At 41.6% G+C, this 22,645-nt stretch overlaps 2 protein-coding genes across 7 annotated transcripts in view; both read right to left on the bottom strand.

Annotated features, from left to right (window-relative positions):
* Positions 1 to 22,645, bottom strand: part of LOC114512472 (complement factor H) — a 157,561-nt gene that overhangs the window by 66,435 nt on the left and 68,481 nt on the right. The window lies entirely within an intron of this gene.
* On the bottom strand, positions 8,222 to 14,203 carry LOC114512471 (complement factor H-related protein 4-like). The gene is made up of 4 exons (XM_036016172.1): positions 14,156 to 14,203; positions 13,414 to 13,621; positions 13,023 to 13,205; positions 8,222 to 9,054 (listed from the first exon to the last, which is right to left on the bottom strand). The coding sequence occupies exons 1-4, from the start codon at positions 14,201 to 14,203 to the stop codon at positions 8,858 to 8,860; spliced, it is 636 nt and encodes a 211-aa protein (XP_035872065.1). The 3' UTR covers positions 8,222 to 8,857.

Genomic DNA, 22,645 nt, shown 5'->3' with positions numbered 1-22,645 from the left:
TCAGAACTAGCAGCCTAGACTCACAGCTTGGCTTTTCCTGGGCATCTCCAAGCCCAGTGCAAGTAGCAGCCATTTCAGATTGCTTTACAGCTCAAGCAGGGTTACCCTGGGAAAAACACAGGTGGGGTTGATCTTGGCCTATACCACCTGGGAATCTCCAGGGCCAGTGCACCCAGTGGACATCTAAAGATCATGTAGGAGCACCACCACCCTACCCCTGCACAGCTGATCCTCCATGGGATATGGAGGTTTGAGCACAGAGGTCACAGCCAATCCTTGTAGCTGATTGGCCTGGGTATATCCTTCCAATTGGTCTGCCAACAGCAACCAAGGCTCAGCTACAGGAGGAGGATGTATTCAGCCCACACAAAGAACATACCTGAAGCAACCAGCTTGGGGGATAGGGGAGGCTGTTCCACTGGACCTTACAGGACACCTACTACATCAGGCCATACTACCAAGACACAGAGTCAAAGAAGCTCAATTTAATACACAGAAACAAAACCAAGGAGGCTGCCAAAATGAGGAAACAAAGAAACATGATCCAAATAAAAGAACAGATCAAAACTCCAGAAGAAGAGCTGAACAAAATGGAGATAAGCATTCTATCAGATGCAGAGTTCAAAAGTTATCAGGATGCTCAAGGAACTTAGTCAGGACCTCAACAGCATAAGAGAGATCCAGTCAGAAATAAAGGATTTACTAATTGAAATAAAGAAAATTTACAGGGAAAAACAGTAGAGTGGATGAAGCTGAGAATCAAGTCAATGATTTGGAACATAAGGAAGCAAAAAAGAGAAGAGAAAAAGCAAGAAATTAGAAACCTATTTCAAAATATAATGAAAGAAAACTGCCCTATTTGTTGAAGGAAATAGACAGGCAAGTCTAGGAAGCACAGAGAGTCTCAAACAAGAAGGATGCAAAGAAATTCATTCCAGGACACATCATAATTAAAGCCTCAAAGGTTAAAGATAAAGAGAAAATCTTAAAAGCAGCAAGATAAAACAAGTTAGTTACCTACAGGGCAGTTCCCATAAGACTAGCAGCTGATTCCTCAAAAGAATCTTTGTAGGCAAGAGGAATTGGCAAGGAATATTCAGAGTTATGAAAAGCAGGGACCTACAGCCAAGACTGCTATACTAGCAAAGCTATCATTTAGAATTAAAAGGCAGATAAAGAGCTTCCCAGACAGGGAAAAACTAAAGGAGTCAATCATCTCCAAACCATTATTATATGAAATGTTAAAGGAACTTATTTCAGATAAAGGAGGTCAAAACTATGAACAATAAAATGGCAAAAGATGCATATCTATCAACAATTGAATCTATAAAACAAACTAAGCAAACAAGAAGAACAGAGACAGAATCCACGCATACAGAGAGCATTTTGATGGTTGCCAGATGGGAGGGGGGAGGAGGGATAGGGAAGAATGGGTAAAGAGGTGAGGTTATCAAGAAGTACAAATAAATTGTTATAGAATAGCCAAGGGGATATAAAGTACAGTATAGGAAATGAATAGCCAAAGAATTTATATGCCTGACCCATAAACATGAACAATGGTGGGGGAATTGCCTGAGAGAGTGGGGTGTGCTGGGTGGAGAGGGGACAAAGAGGAAAAAATCAGGACAACTGTAATAGCATAATCAATAAAATATAATAAAAAAAGAAAATATCAAAATTAAGTATAAAAATGAATTGCAAAGGTACAGGATTGCATTAAAGAAAGCCCATGACAAGCATAGAAATAGAAAACAACATATTAAAAATGTAAGAATCGATATTTTGCAAGTCAAATATCTCACTAGGTGATGTTGAGATAATAAACTTTATGATTGTATTTGTTATTTTTTACTTAAGACAGTGTTTTGCAAATTTATCTAAGTTGTATTGAATAATATGTATTAGCAGCTCTTGTGATTTTATATATGGAAAAAGTAAATGAATAGAGATCTTTATATCAGTGGGATATTGGGTGTGAAATCATACATCAGTAACTGTTAAATTTAACGTGCAGGTGGTCCTACAATGTTTGAGGGGGGAGAAAGGACCTAGGTCAGTGGTACTGAGGTTTGTCACACAGAGAAGTTTCCTCTGTCCTGCCCCATGCCCTTGTGGTAATAAGGAAAAGCTCAGCACGTGTGAGACTGTGGGTGTCACAGAGGGTTAGTACTTTAAGACTCTGAGGAAGGGATCAGGTAGAAGGTGTCGGTCACTTTAAAATACGAGGAAGGGGATGAGAACAGTGTGCCAGGTGACAACACAGTACGTGTTGCCAGAACGCCCATCAAGCTCCCTAAGGAGTCCCTCCCCCATGGGCTTGCTGTGACAAGAGTCACATTGAATGAATGGAAAGAGAGGGATGACACCCTTCCCCGTTAGCAACCACTCTACACACAGAAGTGTGTGTCAGCACCGCATGTGAAATGCCGTCACCAATATTTACCTATCTTTTCACTCCTCTGGTGTTGGTGCATTTTTACATACAGCAGTCCCCTCCATGACATGCACATGCTGACAGAGGATGGGTGGGACCCCTTATTCACTATGCAAACGGGCTGAGAGGGGTGTCACCTTGCCTTTGTGGATATCTGCATATCACCGCCTCCTTGTCTCTCTTGCACAGTGACCAGGTCTTGTTCCCACCTACGTGTAGGTGTCTCTGGAAAAGAACCGACTGCCCAGCCTTCCCTGAGCTTGTGGCTGTGAAACTCAGATGTGATCTCTGCCATATAAGGAAATGTTTTTCTTTTTAAGTTTTTTTAAATTGTTGTTCAATTACAGTTGTCCCCATTTTCTCCCATGTATCTCCCGTGCCCTATCCCCATCCCACATTCAACCCTCCTTTCCCTGTTCTCTTTTTCCATGGGTCCTTTGTACATGTTCCTGGACTTGACCCTTCCCCTTCTTTCCCATACTCTCCCCCATTCCCCACCCCTCTGGTCATTGTCAGTTTGACTGGGAGGAGCACTAGCCTCCTCTGGAGGTCAGCTGGAATATTCCATCCTTGCCCCTCCAGTGTCTCTAGACTCTTTCCTTGCTGCCTGAAAACGAACCCAAAGTCAAAAGTCCACTGCCCTTTGATGACCATGAACCACAAGTAGCTGAGAGGAGACTTAGAAGTGTGGACCCAGATGACCCCAGGTCAACTTTGCTCTTACTTCTCACCTCAGAAGTTTATTTGGGGGAAATAAGCCTTTGTCTATTAAGTCTCAGTGATTTGATCATTCTATAAATACATTAAACAGATTCCTACAGAATCTCCTCCCATGCCATCTATGGTCACATTAAGATGATATCATTCCTAGAGATTCCTCTTACACATCCTCTCATCCCCATATCTACTCATGCCCCTGGAGTACCATAGTCCCACTGTCTGAACTATCCTATCAGGGACTATAGTCCCTTCTCCGGGGAGCAGGCTCAGAGCAGGTTCCCATCAGTGCAGATGCGGCCCTTCCCCCACCGGGAACCACCCAGGGCTGTCCCTGCAGGTCTGTTCCTTTTCACTCAGGGCTTCCTGGTTGGACTTGAACCACTTTTTCTCCTCCCCACTCTGTTTGCACTGCTCTGGCCATCAGCGGTCCTCAAATACACAGAATTCCTTCCTTGCTTAAGTCATTTCACTTGAACATCATCTCTGTCTGAAAGCCGTCCTTCCAATTATCATGGGGCCGCCTCACACTTTGAGGGCTTATGTGTTAACTTCTCTGCTGGGCCCTTCTGCACAACACCCACACATGAGCAATGGTCTGTTATTTTCTGTTGTGAGTCATCTCATGTCCCAAACAGCATCACTCATATTCACTGATTGCCTGGTCCTCTTGTTTTGTTGTTGTTGTTGTTGTTGTTGTTGTTATTCTCATATTCTGGTGCATAAGCTATAGTTTTTCTTGAAAGCAATTTTGTTTTTTAATGCCTATGAATATGTTTAGTTCCCCATGCTCACTGAGGGAATGAATGGTCAGTGTTTAAACCCTTCCACTTGTAGAGAAAGCAGGAGAAAGAACAGCTTTCAGGTCCCCTGACTGTCATGTCGGATGGGCTCACTAGTTCATGAGTTCCCATCCACATTCAGTGATCACAGCCTCTCTGTAGACATAGAGGACTCCTGTTAAAGCTTAGCTCTAGTATTTCATGATTTATAATACAATTCCATTAAATTTACTTTCAAAATTCCAAACTATATCCACAAATCAACTTACAGAATCCTGCCAACTTAATGAGAAAGCCAGATATAACTTTATATTAGAGTCCTAATTCATAACATCATGGCACTAATGCATAAACTTATATGTGAAATGTTTGTGAACTGTGTGTGTGTGTGCATGTGTGTGTATGCTAATGGGCAATCAGCTTATTTTTAAAATATAAGGTATATTTTAATTTCTTTCAATGAACACATTTAGCATGATTTCAATGTAAATACTAAACAAACATGATTCTGAACTTTTGTTTTATTTAACATCATTTAGTGACATTCATGATGAATAGTTCTGCTGTTACTTAATTCAATAAAATGACATAATCTATTGATTATTAAAAATTTAAAAGTGCTTAGACACAATTAGAGTGGAATTGCATTTATGCCTTTAAGACAAAAAAGCCTTGATACACTCAGCTTGAGATTTGATACATAACACTTTCCACAGAGATAAGTCTTGGATTCAGAAAATCATAAACAGATTGTATCTTGGGGGAGCTTTCTTTTTGATGCATTTGGGAGGAGGGGACCAACCATTCTCCATACATGTCATTGTGGTCTGCTGGTTTGGGAGACTGTAATCAGGATGGCAGGTAATGCTTACAGACTGACCCTGTAAATATGTTTGTCCATCAGGTGGGGAATGTCCATGCTCCAAATAATTGAAAACACATTTTCCTAAGAATGATAAAATGATAATTAAAAACCCCACTGGTTGATCAAAATGATAAATTAAAAATTATCTTTATGATATATAAAGTAGAATGCATAAGCATCTAAAAGTGACTCATAGAGTAAGAACAAGTAAAGCTGCTACTAAATGTTTTTAAAAAGAAAAGAAATCAATAGTAAATATAATTTATCTGTAGATCACAATTAGAATATATATAAATGACATAGAAATTCTGTAGTCCATTTTTGTCTCTCTTGTTTTCATGTTTTTGATGAAGAACATCTCACAAAACAAACAAACTGTATTGGTCTTTCTACTCATAGAACTCTCCCCTTAACCTATGTCTGTCATGCAGGCTTAATTGTCCTCACTTGTTTAGTTCCCCTCCTCTTCAAAGTGTCCCCACGGGCACAGGGAGGAAGAGGTTTACTTACTGAGGCAGGGAACCTTAGGCGACCATCCTTCTGGTGTGCAAGTGATCGTAGCCCAGTTCAGCTGTGTGAGAGGAGTCACATAGTAGTCCTCGCAGGCATAGTAATACCATTGTCCCACAGGAGTGGGAAAATGTTTTCTGTATACATCTTCCCTATAGAGGACTCCATGTTTTATTTCTGGAAATTCACAAGACTCAACTTGCAGTGGAGATAAACAAACAAAAAAACCAGCATAAATTATGTTTTCCTCTAATAGAATCTACTGAGAGATAAATGGTTTCCCAGATGAATGATGTTATTAACATAGTTATACTCATTGCATTAGGGTTTGTAGGACAAGAAAGGTTGTAAACTCAGATGATGTAAAGAACACTTGTTTCTGGTCATTTCACGACATGTGCACACTTGGAGTCTATCTGTTGTACACCTGCAACAACTCAGTGCTGCCTGTCAGTTCTGTCTAGGTGAGCACACAGACACCATCCTCGTGGTGGTCATGCTCACTGGCGTCTGTGTCACGGTGATCCCAGCTTCCTCTCCAAGGGCATCACACTATCACATTCATGTGGACATTTGTCCTGAACTGACACTGAGGCCATTGCCCTCCCATTAGCATGATTTTGTTTTTCACTCATGGAGTGTCCAGCTGCAGCGTGGACACCTCTACAGTGACCTGATACGTGAGCAAGAGGAACGTGAAGGTAGAGACAGAAAGTTCTTGGAAAGGGAGCAAAGAAACCTCCCCAGAAATAAATGCCCTGCTGTACTGAGTGGCACTTTGTGACATGTGATGGTGCCAGAAAATCAACTGTCTCCCACTCTCCTTCCTCAGAGAAAGAGCCCACTGCCCCCACCTTTGAGTGTGGGCTGGACTTAGAGACACTCTTCTAAAGGTATGAATGGTTGAGGTGACAAAGTGTGAGCAGGTCATAGATGGCATAGAGGCGTCCTCTTTGTGTCTCAGATCACTCACTCTGAGGACAGTTAGTTCCACTCAGGCTCCTATGGAGACCCCAGGAGGTTAGGCCCTGAGGCCCCTGCACCACCAGGGAGGTGCCCACTCCAGCTGCACCAAGCCCTCAGGCCACACTCTGGGTCAGTGTCCCAGTGCTGCCCAGAGAGTGACCGGGAACTAGGGGGCTGGACCTCTCCCCAGGGCTGACCTTGTGATCCTGAGTCAGGGAAGGGTGGTTCTTCTCAGTCAGAATGTTATGGGGAAGTTTTTATAAAGAAATACATGACTAATACACTTGTTAGATAAGACTAGTCTTAGCCAAAGTTTTAGTTCTGATACTTGAAATAAATTATTTAGAGAAATAGTTATAAACACATGCACATATTTAACATTGAAGAGTACCAATTGAAAGAGTTTTCAATTACAGTGTTAAGATTTCATCTTACTGAGATTCAGCCACTTTGAAAAGCAATGGATGAAATGAAATCCTCTGCTTTGCCTTTTCAGCAAGTCAGGGAGGGAGACGTATTGCATCCTCATTTTTATGTTTAAGAGAAGTAATTTCAGAATTAGGAAGCAGGTCATGATTTCAACAGAACTTACGGATACATCTGGGAAGAGGTGCCCAGCCTCCTTCAGTGCATCTTGTCTCATTCCCTCGGGTTAAAGGAGAAAAGCCATTGTCACAGTGGTATGTGATTACATCTTCCAGTCTGTATTTGGTCCTGTTCTGTGTGTAGAGACCATGAGCAATAGCTGGAGGATCACAGGTTGTTTCTGAAAAGAGAAAGGACAGGTGGATAATGCAGAAACAACTGCCCAGGAAAAGAGTCAAGTCCATGAGAACAGAGCAAATGTCATGACTCCCCTAGACAATTTGGGATCATCTAGCTTTTCTGTCATCCATTTTCCAGTCAAATTTTCATGAGCATATTCACACGACTCTCTAATATCTGTGCAGAGACTTTCAGCCTGTAGAACACAGAAGACAGAAAACTATTTATTTTATTTGTCCTAGAGGTGAATATATGACAATCTTCCTACGAGATAGTCTCTGCTGTGAAGTCACAATACACCCTGTTCTTACGAATTGATTCCCTAAACCCAGAGACACAAGCAAGTAGGAACCACAAGAAGTTGCAGGTGTGAGGGAGCTGAGTGTGCAGCTCTGTGTCCAGCTTACCTTGTCCATGAGCCCGGGAGACCCACAAGGTGACAATGACACTGACCAGGGACAGCAGCATGTTGAGCATCCCCGACGGTGTATCAACACGAATATGCCAGCCGTGCTCCGGGGGTGTGAGTGTGCCTCGTGAGCGGTTGTTAGTGTGAGCCTGAATTTAAGGGCACTACCAGGATGCTAATTTGTTGAGGTAACTTAGTGAAAATCAAAGTTCAGAGAGTTTTGCAAGATCTGTAAATTTTTGTTAATGATTTCACAATCATTTCTTGACTTCATTTTCTCATTGTTCTTGTGAAACTTTTCTTAGAACTAGTAACACACCTGATCCAATAGTGATATGGAACACTAATTAAAATTAAACAACTCTTGAACTGGGCCAGGTTCTTTCTCCAGCAAGAGGTGTAGTGTGAATAACTCCAAGTCCATGTCCCAGTAACTGTCCCTTGTCCTGTGTATGTCCTCACCCAGCCTCAGTCCTTAAGGTCTGTGAGCACCAACCCCTGTATCTGGACCCCAGCTGGCTTCCATACCTTCTTGTACACAGAAAAGCACTGATTTTTTTAAACCCATAATACACCACACCACAGAGTACAAGAGTTTCAGTGCATCCTGGGCATTGAGACATTCGTAACTAATTCCCTTTGAGGTACCTTGTCATTTCAGGTGCACTACATTCAGAGGCTTACAGTAGAAAAATGGGAGGTGTGAAGTCCAGCCCTGAGTACATTGGAGACTGGTTACTAGACAGGGCTTCAGTTTGATGGGAACGTCAATGGTTTTTTCAAAATAAGCATGGAGAACATGAAAGTTCAGTTCCTATATTTACTTTGCATCAAATATATTGTTCTATGACTAGATATTATAAGATTCACAACTTTCAAATAATTTATTACTCTTGTCAAACAGAAGAGCAACTGCCCGACACTGTGACACAGTTCTGACCACACACAGGGGAGCAGGACGAAGGATGGATGTGTGTCACCCTCAACAAACTCCTTCCCTGGTGCAGGGCCCCCTGCTGACAGCAGCAAAGGGACAGAGTGACAGGCCTGTTCTCACTCATTATTTTACCATCTAACATTTTCATTGTGTTAGTTCCCCCAGTAAATCCCAAGCTCACATGTGTTCACTGTTAAACCTCCGATCCAAGACGCACGAAGCCACACTGTCATCCATACTGAGTTCAATAATCTGTAGGCAAGTAGTCCAATTCTCAAAATGGTGAATAATGATTGTCTTGGTACAAGTGTAAACAATGACACAGTTTATTTTAACACCTTTGGGAGATTAGGTTGAAAGTTCAGACTACCGTATGGTACTGATTTCCCTGAAATAAGGTAGAACAGAGCAGGAAATGTCTGGATATTTTTAGCAAGCGTTGAGGCAGTGTGGGTGGCTGGTGGAAGCTCCTTCATTCACATTTGGGCAGCTGCACTGTCCCTTCCCCACACACGGCTTCAAGTGACTGCCCTGATGTCACCGCACTGTGTCCCGGTTTACACGTAAATTCTATGATATCCCCTGTTTTTGTGTAGTGTGTCTTGTCCTTTTTCCCTTTCAACCTTATGTTATTTTCATTCAGGATTTCTTCAGATATGACACAGGGATCTGAAAGTAGACAAAGAAATAAAAACAATGAATAATCTTTCCTTTTGTGGACTAAGAAAGCTCTGAACTAATGACTAGTTGAGGACAACATGAGATGATGATGTAATCTCAATGGCTAATATTTATTAACGCGGGGTAAGTGCTCTCCTTGGCACTTCCTGTGACATCCTCCAGCTCCTTCCTGGGGCAGCTACTGCTAGTCACACACTAGGAAATGAGGCAAGGGCAGTTCAGTCATACTGTCCAAGGTCACGGAGCTTAGCAGGGGGATGATGAGTGTGGACCCTGGCACCTGACTCCAGAGCCTTGACCTCTGTCTCTGGTGTGCACGGCACCTGTAAGTGGATCCTAATCAACAAAACCAAGAAGCAAGCAAAATAGAACCAGAGACATGGAAATAAAGAACAAACTGACAGTGGCCAGAGGGGAGGGGAGAGAGGGATCACATGAAATGGCCATCAGGGAATGTGGATGAAGGACACATGGATGAAGCCAGGTGGTGTGTTCGAAGGTGGGAGGTGGGGTGAAAATGGAGACAATTGTACTTGAACAACAATAAAAAAACAACTAAAAAGAATCTGAAAACTACAAACAATGTCTTTAGAACCTTTATTTTACCTTTTAAACCTGTGCCAAATTGAGTAAGAAGAGGCTGTGATATCATGTGTACCTGACATACAAGCACTTTGTACCCGAAACAATCTTATTCTAGAATAAACATAAATATACTGCAAAATAGTACATTTGTACATATCTAGATGCATAAATCATCTCTATATCCATCCACCCACCCAACACTGCATTACATTTTATCTATCTATCTATCTATCTATCTATCTATCTATCTATCTATCTATCATCTATCTATCTATCTATCTATCTATCAATCATCTATCTAATCTTTTTCATTCTCTATGGTCAGGACAGGCTGCAGAGAAGCACAGATATACACATAGAACAGATGTGAATCCCATCCTGATTATGAACAAATTTCTTTGCCTCACTATATCCCTGTGTCCTCTGGTGTAAAAATCACTATAAATGTTTCCTTTTTTGAAGTGTTTTGTGACATCAGAGTTTCTAGTTCATTGCTACTGCAATGTGACTGCAAGCAGTATTTCATATGTTAGAATGTTGTTGTAGATCTTGTCTCCTTTCTGTAAACAAGCTGCTACTGCATTGTAGAAATTAGTACATGTGAGTAATTTTAACTTTCTTCTGTTGAGTGTGCTGGGGAGGTGTTGGTTAATAAGATTATATAGCTTTCAGGGGTGCAATTCTCTGTCACATCATCTGGTGTCCACCATCCTAAGTCAAGTCTTTTTCTGTCACCAGATAGTTGAACCCCTTTCCCTTTGTACCCCCCTATGTCCTTTCCCTCTAGAACCACTATACTGTTGTCTGTTCACTAGTTTCTGTTTGTTGTTGTTCTTGTTTGTTCATCCATTTCTTTCAGTTTTATGTCCCATGTATGAGTGAAACCGTGTGGTTGATGTCCTTTTCTGTCTGACATCTCACTGGCATGATATTCTCAGAGTCCATCCAGGTTGTCACAGATGTCAGTGTTTCGTCTTATAGCTGAGAGGTATTCCATTGACACGTGTACCACATCTTTATCCAATCATATACCAAAGTTTGAACACATCGTGTCCTCCTCTCCTCTTCACCCCAGTGTTTTGCATTCTAGTTCCACCATCACTGACATTGGTGAGGCATTAGAAATAGCTCCAATTATGTTCCCACACATCCCATTAACTCTTACATGATGAAGCTTCATAAAAATTCACATCACTTGGGATATTCATAGGTTTTCAAAGTCCAACAAACATCCTCATGCATGTTAATAACCAAAAGTATGAACTATATGGGGCCTACATACCTCCAAACATCCATTCCAGGAATTTTCTTTCTGCTTTTCTATTGAACTTTTCTTTACATTTACTGAGTTTTAGTAAGAGAAGGAGAGAGGAATAGAGGGGAGAGAGAAATTTCGTCAGTGGCCCCTGCACACATCTGGGGACATATATGACCTGACTGGGATTCAACACTTGGAATTTCCAATCAGTGACTCAGAATGCAGGCTGACCTCTCTGTCACAGAACTGCTTTTGTGTCCTCAGATATTGATAACTGGTTCCCATTCTTACTGTTTGGAGAAAGTTATGCCTGTTCTGTGAATCACATCTTAGACTTGTCATTCAAATGTGAGACTGAGTATTTGTCTTGGAATTTCAACATGTTTTTTCTATAAAATCTAGGTTGGATTTCTAGATTTCTAGATGACTCTGACTTGCATATATGCAGTTGATCTTCAGTGCTGCCGACTACGAGGGTCACAGGCATCAAATTTGCTATAAATCCCAGAGAAGGGGGCAGGTACATTGGGGATAATGAGGAAGGTTTCATCCACAGTGGGAACAATTAATGTACCATAATCAGCATGTGTGTTTTTGCCTCCTTTGTCAGATATTAATCGATCTAAAAGTATGAGGTTTGTTTCTGGGTTCTCTATTATGTTCCATTGATCTATGTATTTGTTTTTAAGCCAGGACCATGCTGTTTTGATTACGATGGACCTGTACAATAGTTTGATGTCAAGCAGCATGATTCCTCCAACATTATTATTTTTTCCCCTCTAGATTCCTGTGGCTATTTGGGGTCTTTTGTGTTCTATATCAATTTTTGGAATATTTGTTCTAGTTCTGTGAAATGTGCCATTGGTATCTTGATAGGAATACTGATGAATCTATAGATTGCTCTGGGTAGTATGGACACTATATCATTTTAATTTTTTCTATCCATGAAACAGCATGTGCTTCCACTTATTTGTATTTTCTTCAGTATCTTATAATTTTCTGAATACAGGTCTTTTACATCCTTGGTTAAATTTATTGCTACATATTGAGGTTTTGAAGCAATTGTAAATGGAAGTGCTTTCTTAGGGATATCACCTCACACCTGTCCAAATGCCTATCATCAATAAATCAACAAGCAAGAAGTGCTGGAGAGGATGTGGATGAAAGGGAACCCTTGTGCACTGTTGGTGGGAATGAAGACTGGTGCACCGCTGTGAAAAACAATATGGAGATACCTCAAAGAATGAAAACAAAAGCAGCCTTATGACCCAGTAATACCCCTTTCCAGTCTTTATCCAAAGAATCCTAACACTAATCGGAAGGATACATACACCTCTAAGTTCCCAACAGTGTTATTTACAATAGCCAAGATTTGGAAGCAGCCCATATGTCCATCAGTAGACGAATGGATAAAAAATGCTGTGGTACATTTACACAAAGGAATATTACTCAGCTTCATAAAAGAAGGAAACCTTACCTTTTATGAGAGCACAGATGGACCAGAAGAGCATTAGGCTAGGTGAAAAAAGCCAGTCAGACAAAGACAAGTATCATACGATTTCACTTATATGTGGAATCTAGTGAACAAAATAAACTAACAAAGTGGAGACAGACTCTTGGATACAGAGAACAGACTGACAGCTATCAGAGGGGAGGTGGTTGGAGGCTGGGTAGACTCATGGACATGGACCACAGTATGGTAATTGTCAGGGGGAAGAGAGGTGAGGTGAGCTGGAACAGGGTAAAAGGAGGATGAATGGTGATGGATGGAGGATGACTCAAGGTGGTGAACACAATGTAATCCTACAGATGATGTATCATAGAATTGTACACCTGAAACCTGTATAATTTTATTAACCAACTCACCCCAATAAAATCATTAAAAAAGGTAAAAAAATCAGCATGTCTGAACCTTCCTGTTTTAATGAGACTTTGTCATTCTTTACTTAGGAATTTTCTCAGCGTCTCGTCTTATACATGAGTGTTAGAATGTCCAACCTCTGGCAAGACAGCTGTCTGAGAACACAGGTCTAGAACATTACTCCACGAATATTACGCTATTAGCACATAAACATTAGTTTTCTCTGGATCCAGAAGAGTTTTAAGAACTTACCTATACATTTCAGGGGTTCGGACCACTTAGCATCACTGCAGGTTACGTATTTAGGACCCTGAAGTTCATAGTAGGCCTGGCATTGGTATTCAACTCTTGACCCCAGAGGGTAGGCAGCCAGTGGGACGGGGGTGATGTCTCCATTGCCAACAGCTGGAGGAGGCCCGCACTTTTCCGCAGATTCTAAAAAAATAGCATTTTCAATGTTGAGGAGAAATTCTAGTTTTATTGCAGACTATGTAAATGAAGCTCCATAGCAACTCTGAAGTCTGTCCTGCATTGTAAACCTGTGACTTAAAAGTGTGGTGGATAATTTCCACTCAAATGAAAACTGTGTTTAAACAGACTTTTCGACTCTTGACAAAGGAAGCACCAGAAATAAAATACTTACTGAAGCAGCTTGGCAAGTGGGACCAGCCATCCTCCCCACACAGCAGGGAGCCCACAGTGTGTCCATCTTGGGTTTCGTACCCATCCAGGCACTGGTAGTCCGGCGTGTCACTGGGCCTAAACACTTTTCCAGTGATGGTGGGTGTGGCATTCTCAAACATCGGCATGTCACAATGTTCAAGAGGGAAGCAGAGTTGACAGTTGTATATCTAAGGCCATACCATGGATAATGCAGCAAGGAGACCTTCTTCTGGCGGAAATCACTATGACCCCAAGTGTGTGACACCAACAAAGTATCACTTGAAAATGCTCTGACAGTCAGCATCACTCTGTGCAGGAGCACCTACTGCAGATCTCCCTGTGCATTGTTTTCTTCTTTTGATGTACCACGCACCCTTTTATTTACATTAACTGCATTTACATTTTTCTTTTTATTAAATCGTTGTTCAAGTACACTTGTCTGCATTTCTCCCCCTACCCTTCGCAGCAGCATGGATGGAACTGGAGAGCATTATGCTCAGTGGAATAACCCCTGTACATTGTTTGCTGTCACTCGAAGCCTGTCAGTTACAGTGGGGACATTTAGTCACATCAAATTTTAGCTGCATGTCACTGGCTCTTACCTAATTACATTATCATAGTGTTATGATGTTATCATTTTCAGGACAATGAAATTTGTGAATGTGTGAGGTAATATATGTGATTATGTAGGAGACATACTGAGATATATGAAGGGTGCATACCTTATGGTAAAACTGTAGGCACTGGGTATACAAGCCTGTCATCCCCATTTCTACTCATGCCCCTGGAGTACCGCAGTCCCACTGCCTGGACTGTCCTATCAGGGACTGTGGTCCATTCCTGGGGAGCAGCCTCAGAGCAGGTTCCCATCAGTGCAGACGCGGCCCTTCCACCCCCGGGAACCTCGCAGGGCTCTCCCTGCAGTCTGCTCCTTTTCACTCAGGGCTTCCTGGTTGGACTTGAACCACATTTTCTCCTTCTTGCTCTGTTTGCACTGCACTGGCCATCAGGGGTCCTCAAATACACAGAATTCCTTCCTTGCTTAAGTCATTTCACTTGAACATCATCTCTGTCTGAAAGCCATCCTTCCAATTATCATGGGGCCGACTCACACTTTGAGGGCTTATGTGTTAACTTCCCTGCTGGGCCTTCCTGCACAACACCCACACATGAGCAATGGTCTGTTATTTTCTGTTGTGACTCCTCTCATGTCCTGAACGACGGCATCACTCACACTCACTGATCACCTGGTATTCTTGTTTTTTTTTTTTTTTTTTTTTTTTTCAGTTATTTTCCTTATATTGTGTTGCATAGGCTTTAGTTTTTTTGATAACAGTTTTGTTTTTTAATATCTATGAATATGCTTAGTCCTCCATATTCACTGAGGGAATGAATGGTCAGTGTTTAAACCCCTCCACTTGTAGAGAAAGCAGGAGAAAAAACAGCTTTCAGGTCCCCTGACTGTCATGTTAGATGGGCTCACTAGTTTCTAAGTTCCCACACACATTCAGTGATCACGGCTTCTCTGTAGATGTAGAGGACTCCTGTTAAAGTTCAGCTCTAGTATTTCATGATTTATAATACAATATCCAATATGGATATTGGATATCCATATCCAATATCTATATTTCAAACAACACCCACAAAACAACTTGCAGACACCTGTCACTTAAAATTTGAAAGCCAGTTATAACTGGCATATCAGAGTCCAAATCAATTATATCCTAGGACTAATACATGTATATTATATGTGAAATGTTTGTGATATGTATATGACTTTGGACAATCAGTGTATTTGTTTATAATTTCAATACTTTAAATTGCTTTTCAATGAACTAATTAGCATGATTTCAATACATATACTCAAGTAAAGTGACTCTAACCTGTTTTATTTAACATTCAGTGGCATTCATGAGCTATAGTTCTATTGTTATATAATTCAATAAAGTAACATCACCTATTATTGTCAAAAATTAAACTCATTTAGACATAATTAGAATGGAAGTATGTTTATATCTCTAAGACAAAAAGATTTATGCATTCAGTTCAGATTTGATACATAAAACTTCCCGCAGATATAAGTCTGGGTCTCGGAAAATCCCAAACAGATTGCATCTCAGAGCAGTTCACTTACTGAGGCAAGAGAGAGGTGGGGACCAGCCATTCTCCGTGCATGTGACTAAGCTCTCCCGATTTTGAAGACTGTAACCAGGGTGGCAGAAAACTCTTACAGATTCTCCAAGTAAATGTGTTTGTTCCGTATGTGGAGAATGTCCATGCTCCAAATTGTTGGCAACACATTTTCCTAAGAATGGTAAATGATAATGAAAAAAACAGCAATTTGGTCAAAATAATATATTAAAAAGTATCTTTAGGGAATTTAAATTAGAATGTATAAGCACCCAAATAAGAAATAGCTTTAAAAAATTAGAGCTGCTCCCCAGAGATTTTTAAAAAGAAAATCAATATAAATATGATTTATCTGTAGTTTTCACAATTAGAATATGTATAAATGATATAGATACTCTTGTAGAGTCTATTTTTCTGTCTCATGTTTTCAATGAAGAACTTCTCATAAAACAAACAACCTACATTGTGTTCCTGCTCACAGAACTCTGCCCTCCACCTTATGTTGCTCACACAGCTCCATTGTTCTCCCTGGTGTGATTCCCCTCCTCTCTGAAGGGTCCCCATGGGCACAGGGAGGAAGAGGTTTACTCACAGACACACGGCACTTTAGGCGTCCAACCCCTCCGGTGTGCAAGTGATGTAACCCCAGTCGTCCTGCGTGGGAGTTGAATAGTTCCCACCACAGGAGTAGTAATACCATCTACCCACAGCAGCTGGGAAGCACCCTATATATCTCTCTACCCAGTATAGGTCCCATGCTTTATTTCTGGATATTCACCTGGGATAACTTGCAATAAAAACAAACAAAAACAGTGTAAATAATGTTGTCCTTTAATAGAACCTACTGAGACATAAATGGTTTCCTTGATGAATTATATTCGCATATTAACATAATTATATTCATTGCATTAAGGTTTCTAGGACAAGAAAGGTTGTAAACTCAGATGATGTAAAGAACACCTGTTTCTGGTCATTTCATGACATGTGCACACTCGGGCTCCGTCTGTTGGACACCTGAAACCACACAGTGCTGCCTGTCAGTTCTGTCTAGGTGAGTACATAGACACTCTCCTGGTGGTGGTCATGCTCACTGATCTGTGTCACAGTGATGCCAGCATCCTGTCTAAGGGCATCACACTGTCACACTCATGTGAACATTTGTCCTGAACCGACACTGAGGCCATTGACCTCCTATTAGCATGATTTTGTTTTTCACTCATGGAGTGTCCAGCTGCAGTGTGGACGCCTCAAAAGCGACCTGGTGCATGAGCAAGAGGAATGTGAAGGTGGGGGCAGAAAGCTCTTGGAAAGGGGCCAAAGAAACCTCCCAGAAATAAATGCCCTGCTGAACTGAGTGGCACTTTGTGACATGTGATGGTGTCAGAAATGAACAATGTCTCCCACTCTCCTCCCTGAGAGAAGGAGCCCACTGTCCTTTGAGTGTTGGCTGGACTTAGGGACCCTCTTCTAAAGGTATGAATGGTTGAAGTGACAATGTGTGAGGTCGTAGACCACATGGAGGTGTCTTTCTTGTGTGTCAGATCATTTGTTCTGGGGACATTAGTGCCACTCAGCTCCTATGGAGACGCCAGGTGGTTAGGCCCTGAGGTCCCTGCACCACCAGGGAGGTGCCCACTTGGAGGCAGGTCCCAGCTGCACCCAGCCTCAGCCCACACTCTGGGCCAGTGTCCCAGTGCCGCCCAGAGAGTGGCCAGGATCTAGGGGGCTGGACCTCTCCCAAGGGCTGACCTTGTGACCCTGAATCAAGAGAAGGTGGTTGTTCTCAATCAGTATTTATGGGAAATTTTTAGAAAGGAATAAATAACTAATGTACTTGTTTTTAGACAATATGAGCCTTAGCCAATGTTTTAGTTCGGGTGCTACAAGTGTATCACTTACAGAAATAATTAGACATACATGCACATATTTAATATAGAATAGCAAAACTTAAAAGTTCCTCAGTTATAATATATGACTCTATCCTTTTTATAACGGGCTACTTTGAAGAGCAGAGAATGTTATAAAATCCTCTGCTTTCCATTCTCTGTAGTCAATGATGGTGACTTCTTATGTCCTCATTTTTATGTTTAACAGAAGTAATTTCAGAATTAGGAAGCAGATCATGATTTGAATGGAACTTATGGCTACATCTGGGAGGAGGTGCCCAGCCTCCTTCAGTGCATTTTGCTGTATTTCCGTGGGAGGAGGGATAAAGGCCATTGTCACAGCTGTAGGTGATTACATCTTCCAGTCTGTATTTGGTCCTGAGAGGTGCATAGACACCATTGGCAATAGCTGGAGGATCACAGGTTGTTTCTGAAAAGAAAAAGGACAGGTGGATAATGCAGAAATCACTGCTCATGAAAAGAGTGAAGTCCAAGAGAATACAGGGAATGTTGAAAGAATCCCCCAGACAATTTGGGGAATCTTCTAATACACTTCTATACTAATAGAAGTAGGGGTGTCTACTAATATACTTCTGCTAGCTTCTTTGTCACCCATTTTCCAGTCAAGTTTTCAGGAGTACATTCACATGAGGCTCTAATATCTTTGCAGAGGCTTTCAGCCTGTAGAACACAGAAGACAGAAAACTATTTATTTTATTTCCCTGGAGATGAATATATGACAATCTTCCTACAAGATACTCTCTGCTGTGAAGTCACAATACACACTGTTCCTATGAGTTGATTAATTAAACCCAGAGACACAAACAAGTAGGAACAACAAGAAGTTACAGGTGGGAGGGAGCTGAGTGTGCAGCTCTGTGTCCAGCTTACCTTGTCCCTGAGCCCGGGAGACCCACAAGGTGACAATGACACTGATCAGGGACAGCAGCATGGTGGGCATCCCCAATGGTGTATCAACATGAATATCCCAGCCGTGCCCTGTGGGGTGTGAGTCTGCCTCGTGAGCGGCTGTTAGTGTGACCCTGAATTTCAGGGCACTGCCAGGGTGTTAGTTCACTGATGTCACTTAGTGAATATCACATTTCAGAGTTTTGCAAAATCTGCAAATTTTCATTAATCCTTTCACAATTATTTCTTGATTCCACTTCCTCATTGTACTTCTCCAACTTTTCTTAGGAATATCAACACAGAGGCAAAAAAAGTGATATGAATCACTATGTTTTAAAATAAACAACCCTTGGAATGGGCGAGGTTCTTTCTGCACCCAGAGACAGAGTGGAAATAACTCTTAGTCCACATCCCTGTAACTGTCCCTTGTCCTGTAAATGTCCTCACCCAGCCTCAGTGCTTAGGGTCTGTGAGCACCAACCCATGCATCTGGACCCTCTCCAGCCTCTGTACCTTCTTGTCCTAGAAAAGCACTGATTTTTTTGTGAACCTTTAATAGACCACATCGCAGAGTGCAAGAGTTTCTGTGCATCCTGGGCATTGAGATATTGGTAACTAATGTGCTTTGAGGTACCTTGTCATTTGAGGTACACTACATTCAGAGGCTTACAATAGAAAAATGGGAGGTATGAAGTCTAGCCCTGAGAGGTAGTTTGACTAATATACTTCTGCTCAATTGTAATTTGGAGACTGGTTTTAAGACAGTGCTTTCTATTTGATGGGGAATTTAAATGTTTTTAAAATGCTTTCACAATAAGCATTGAGAAAATAAAAATTCAGTTCCTATATTAACTTGGCATCAGGTATATTGTTCCTTTACTAGCTAGTATAAGATGTGCAGCTTTCAAATAAGGTGTTGCTTGTGTCAAATAGAAGAGCAACTGCCCGACACTGTCACACAGTTCCAACCACACACAGGGGAGCAGGACGAAGGATGGATTTGTGTCACCCTCACAAACTCCCCTGGTGCAGGGCCCCCTGCTGACAGCAGCCAGGGGACAGAGTGACAGGCCTGTTCTCACTCACTGTTTTACCATCTAACGTTTTCATTGTGTTAGTTCCCCCAGTAAATCCTAAACTTACATGTTTTCACTCTTAAACCTTCAATCCAAGACGCACGAAGCCACACTGTCATCCAAACTGAGTTCAATAATCTTCAGGCAACTAGTCCAGTCCTCAAAATGGTGAATAATGATTGTCTTGGTACAAGTGTAAACAATGACACAGTTTATTTTACCACCTTGGGAGAAGATTAGGTTGAAAGCTCAGACTACCGTATTGTATTGATTTCCCTGAAATAAGGTAGAACAGAGCAGGAAATGTCTGGATATTTTTAGCAAGTGTTGAGGCAGTATGGGTGGCTGGTGGAAGCTCCTTCATTCACATCTGGGCAGCTGCACTGTCCCTTCCCGACACACGGCTTTAAGTGACTGCCCTGATGTCATCACACTGTGTCCCGGTTTACACGTAAATTCTATGATATCCCCTGTTTTTGGGTAGTGTGTCTTGTCCTCTTTCCCTTTCAACCGTATGTCATTTTCATTCAGGATTCCTTCTGATATGACACAGGGATCTGAAAGTAGACAAATAAATAAAACAATGAATGACCTTTGCTTTTGTGGACTAAGAATGCTCTGAGCTAATGACTAGTTGAGGACAACATGAGATGATGATGTAATCTCAATGGCTAATATTTATTAACGTGGGCTAAGTGCTGTCCTTGGCACTTCCTGTGACATCCTACAGCTCATTCATGGGGCAGCTACTGCTACTCACACACTAGGAAACTGAGGCAAGGGCCGTTCAGTCATACTGTCCAAGATCATGGAGCTTAGCAGGGGGCAGATGTGTGTGGACCCTGGCACCTGAGTCTGGAGCCTTGACCTCTGTCTCTGGTGTGCACAGCACTCACCCCTGTGAGCTCATGTCCCGGGGAGGTTTGTGAACCTGCTCTATGTGGTCATGGTTTTCACTCTCCATTTCCCATTCAGCTGGCAGTGCCCACAAATGCTCCAAGTTCACGACAGCATGGATGGATCTAGAGAGCATTATGCTAAGTGAAATAAGCCAGATAGTGAAAGAGAAATACCACATGATCTCACTTGTAAGTGGAACGTATTCAACAAAACCAAGAAGCAAGCAAAACAGAACCAGAGACATGGAAATAAAGAAAAAAGTGACAGTAACCAGAGAAAGTGGGGAGATTGATAACGGGTAAAAACATGGGGAATGTCTGTCATGCAACATGTAGAAAGGACACAAGGACAAAGCCAAAGGGGGCAGGTTAGTGGGTGGGAGGTAGGATGTGTCTCCTGTGGCATTCCAAGATCTTATGACAATGTATGAATCAGTGTAAGCAGAATGTTATTTTACACTGAATGCACAAGCACACATGTGTATTTTTTATTTCAATGTGGAGGAAGGAGGTACCGAGCCCCTTCTGGATGCTAGGTACTGCGCTGGGCACTGGGACTTGGTTGTTGTCCATTCCTGTGACAGTATTTTCTTCATGGTCTCGTGACAACACTCTATTACTTGTGCTGTTTGAGACCCAGATGCATTCTTTGTAGAAGAGTGTATGGTGCCTATAAAACATATTTACACTTGTTATGGGTGTACTGTTGATCCTTGCAATGCATTTTCGATTTCATTTCCATTTCACAGATCTAACGATCAAGAGGCCCTGAAAGTGAAAACACTTCCACACTCTTGGACACGCCCATGCGGCACCGGTAGCACATAGTTCTTGGGTTATAAATGCTATTTCCTGATAAAAAAATATCTGAGGTTCTTGCAAGCATGTGTACACACATGAGCAATTGGCAGAAGTCCACATTGAACATGTAACAACACACTGTGGTATAAAGAAGAGAAAGGCTGAATGAGTAAGTGGGGATTCAGCCAAAGCTCCAAGAATGCGGTTCAGAAGACAGCCCATAGGAAAAACTGGTGTCATCTGGACCACCAATGGAAAAATGAATGTGACCAAATGAGACAAATAGAATATTAAACATTGAGCTGTTTTAAAGAAGAAAAACAAATCTTGAAAACCATCATGGAAGGACACAAACACAAGTTTGTGTGCTTCTTGCTCCAAAAATTGGAGATTGAAGGACCAACATAATGCTTAGCCACATCTTTCCAGGTAAAGGTTTAACTGATGTAGCGTTGGTGAAGGAACACTAACCTTTGTACAAGAGGGACAGTGAAGGAACACAGAGGAATGATAAAACTGATCTGTGAAATTACAATTTTGTGGCCACCAATGTAATAAATGGTGAAAACCAAGTGTGACAGGTTCTACTACTATTCGGTAAACAGTTGGGAGAAACACTGCACAAATATCAGCGTTAATAGAAAAGAGACATGTCTATTGTGACGATGTCCCTTCACGTGACAGGAAGCTGGCTGCCCTGCTGACACAGGTTCTATAACATGGCTCCTTGGTGACAGCCAGTCTTCTCATTGGAGCGATGCCCCGGGTTTGGTGTATTTTTTTATTTCAATGTGGAGGAAGGATTTATCGAACACCTTCTGGATGCCAGGTACTGCACTTAGCACTCAGACTTGGTTGTTGTCCATTCCTGTGACAGTGTTTTCTTCATGGTCTCGTGACAACAATCTATTACCTGTGCTACACAGAGCAACACAGAGCAACAAGGTACCACTTCAGGTATTTGTAGCTTTTTAAAATTTACTAGCTTATAGCTTTATTTTCATTTTAAAATTTTTGTTGAATTCACTGGGGTGACATTGCTTAATAAAATTATATAGCTTTCAGGGGTACATTCTATAATACACTATCTTTAAATTGTATTTTTGTGCTCACCACCCCAATTGGGTCTCCTCCCATCACTATTTATCCCCCATTTACCCTTTTCTACCTCCCCACTCCCTTCCCTCTGGTCATCACCATACTGTTGTCTGTGTCTATGGGTTTTTGTTTTATTTTATTTTAAAATTAATGCTTTCATTTTTCTCACTCAGTCCCCCCAATTCTCCCCTCTAACAGCTGTCAGTCTGTTTTTGTATCTGTGAGTCTGTCTCCATTTTGGTTGTTAGTTTATTTTGTTCATTAGATTTCATACATATCTGAAATCTTATGGAGCTGACCTTCCTCAGAATGGCTTATTTCACTTCACACAATACTCTCCAGGTCCATCCATGCTGTTGCATATGTAAGACTTACAACTTCACTTTCATCTTATAGTATTAATATTTTTGCAG

This window comes from Phyllostomus discolor, chromosome 15 (genome assembly GCF_004126475.2).
Source record: "Phyllostomus discolor isolate MPI-MPIP mPhyDis1 chromosome 15, mPhyDis1.pri.v3, whole genome shotgun sequence".
Lineage (NCBI taxonomy): Eukaryota > Metazoa > Chordata > Mammalia > Chiroptera > Phyllostomidae > Phyllostomus > Phyllostomus discolor.
Note: the sequence above shows the minus strand (reverse complement) of the source record. Positions and strands in the feature narration are given on the sequence as shown.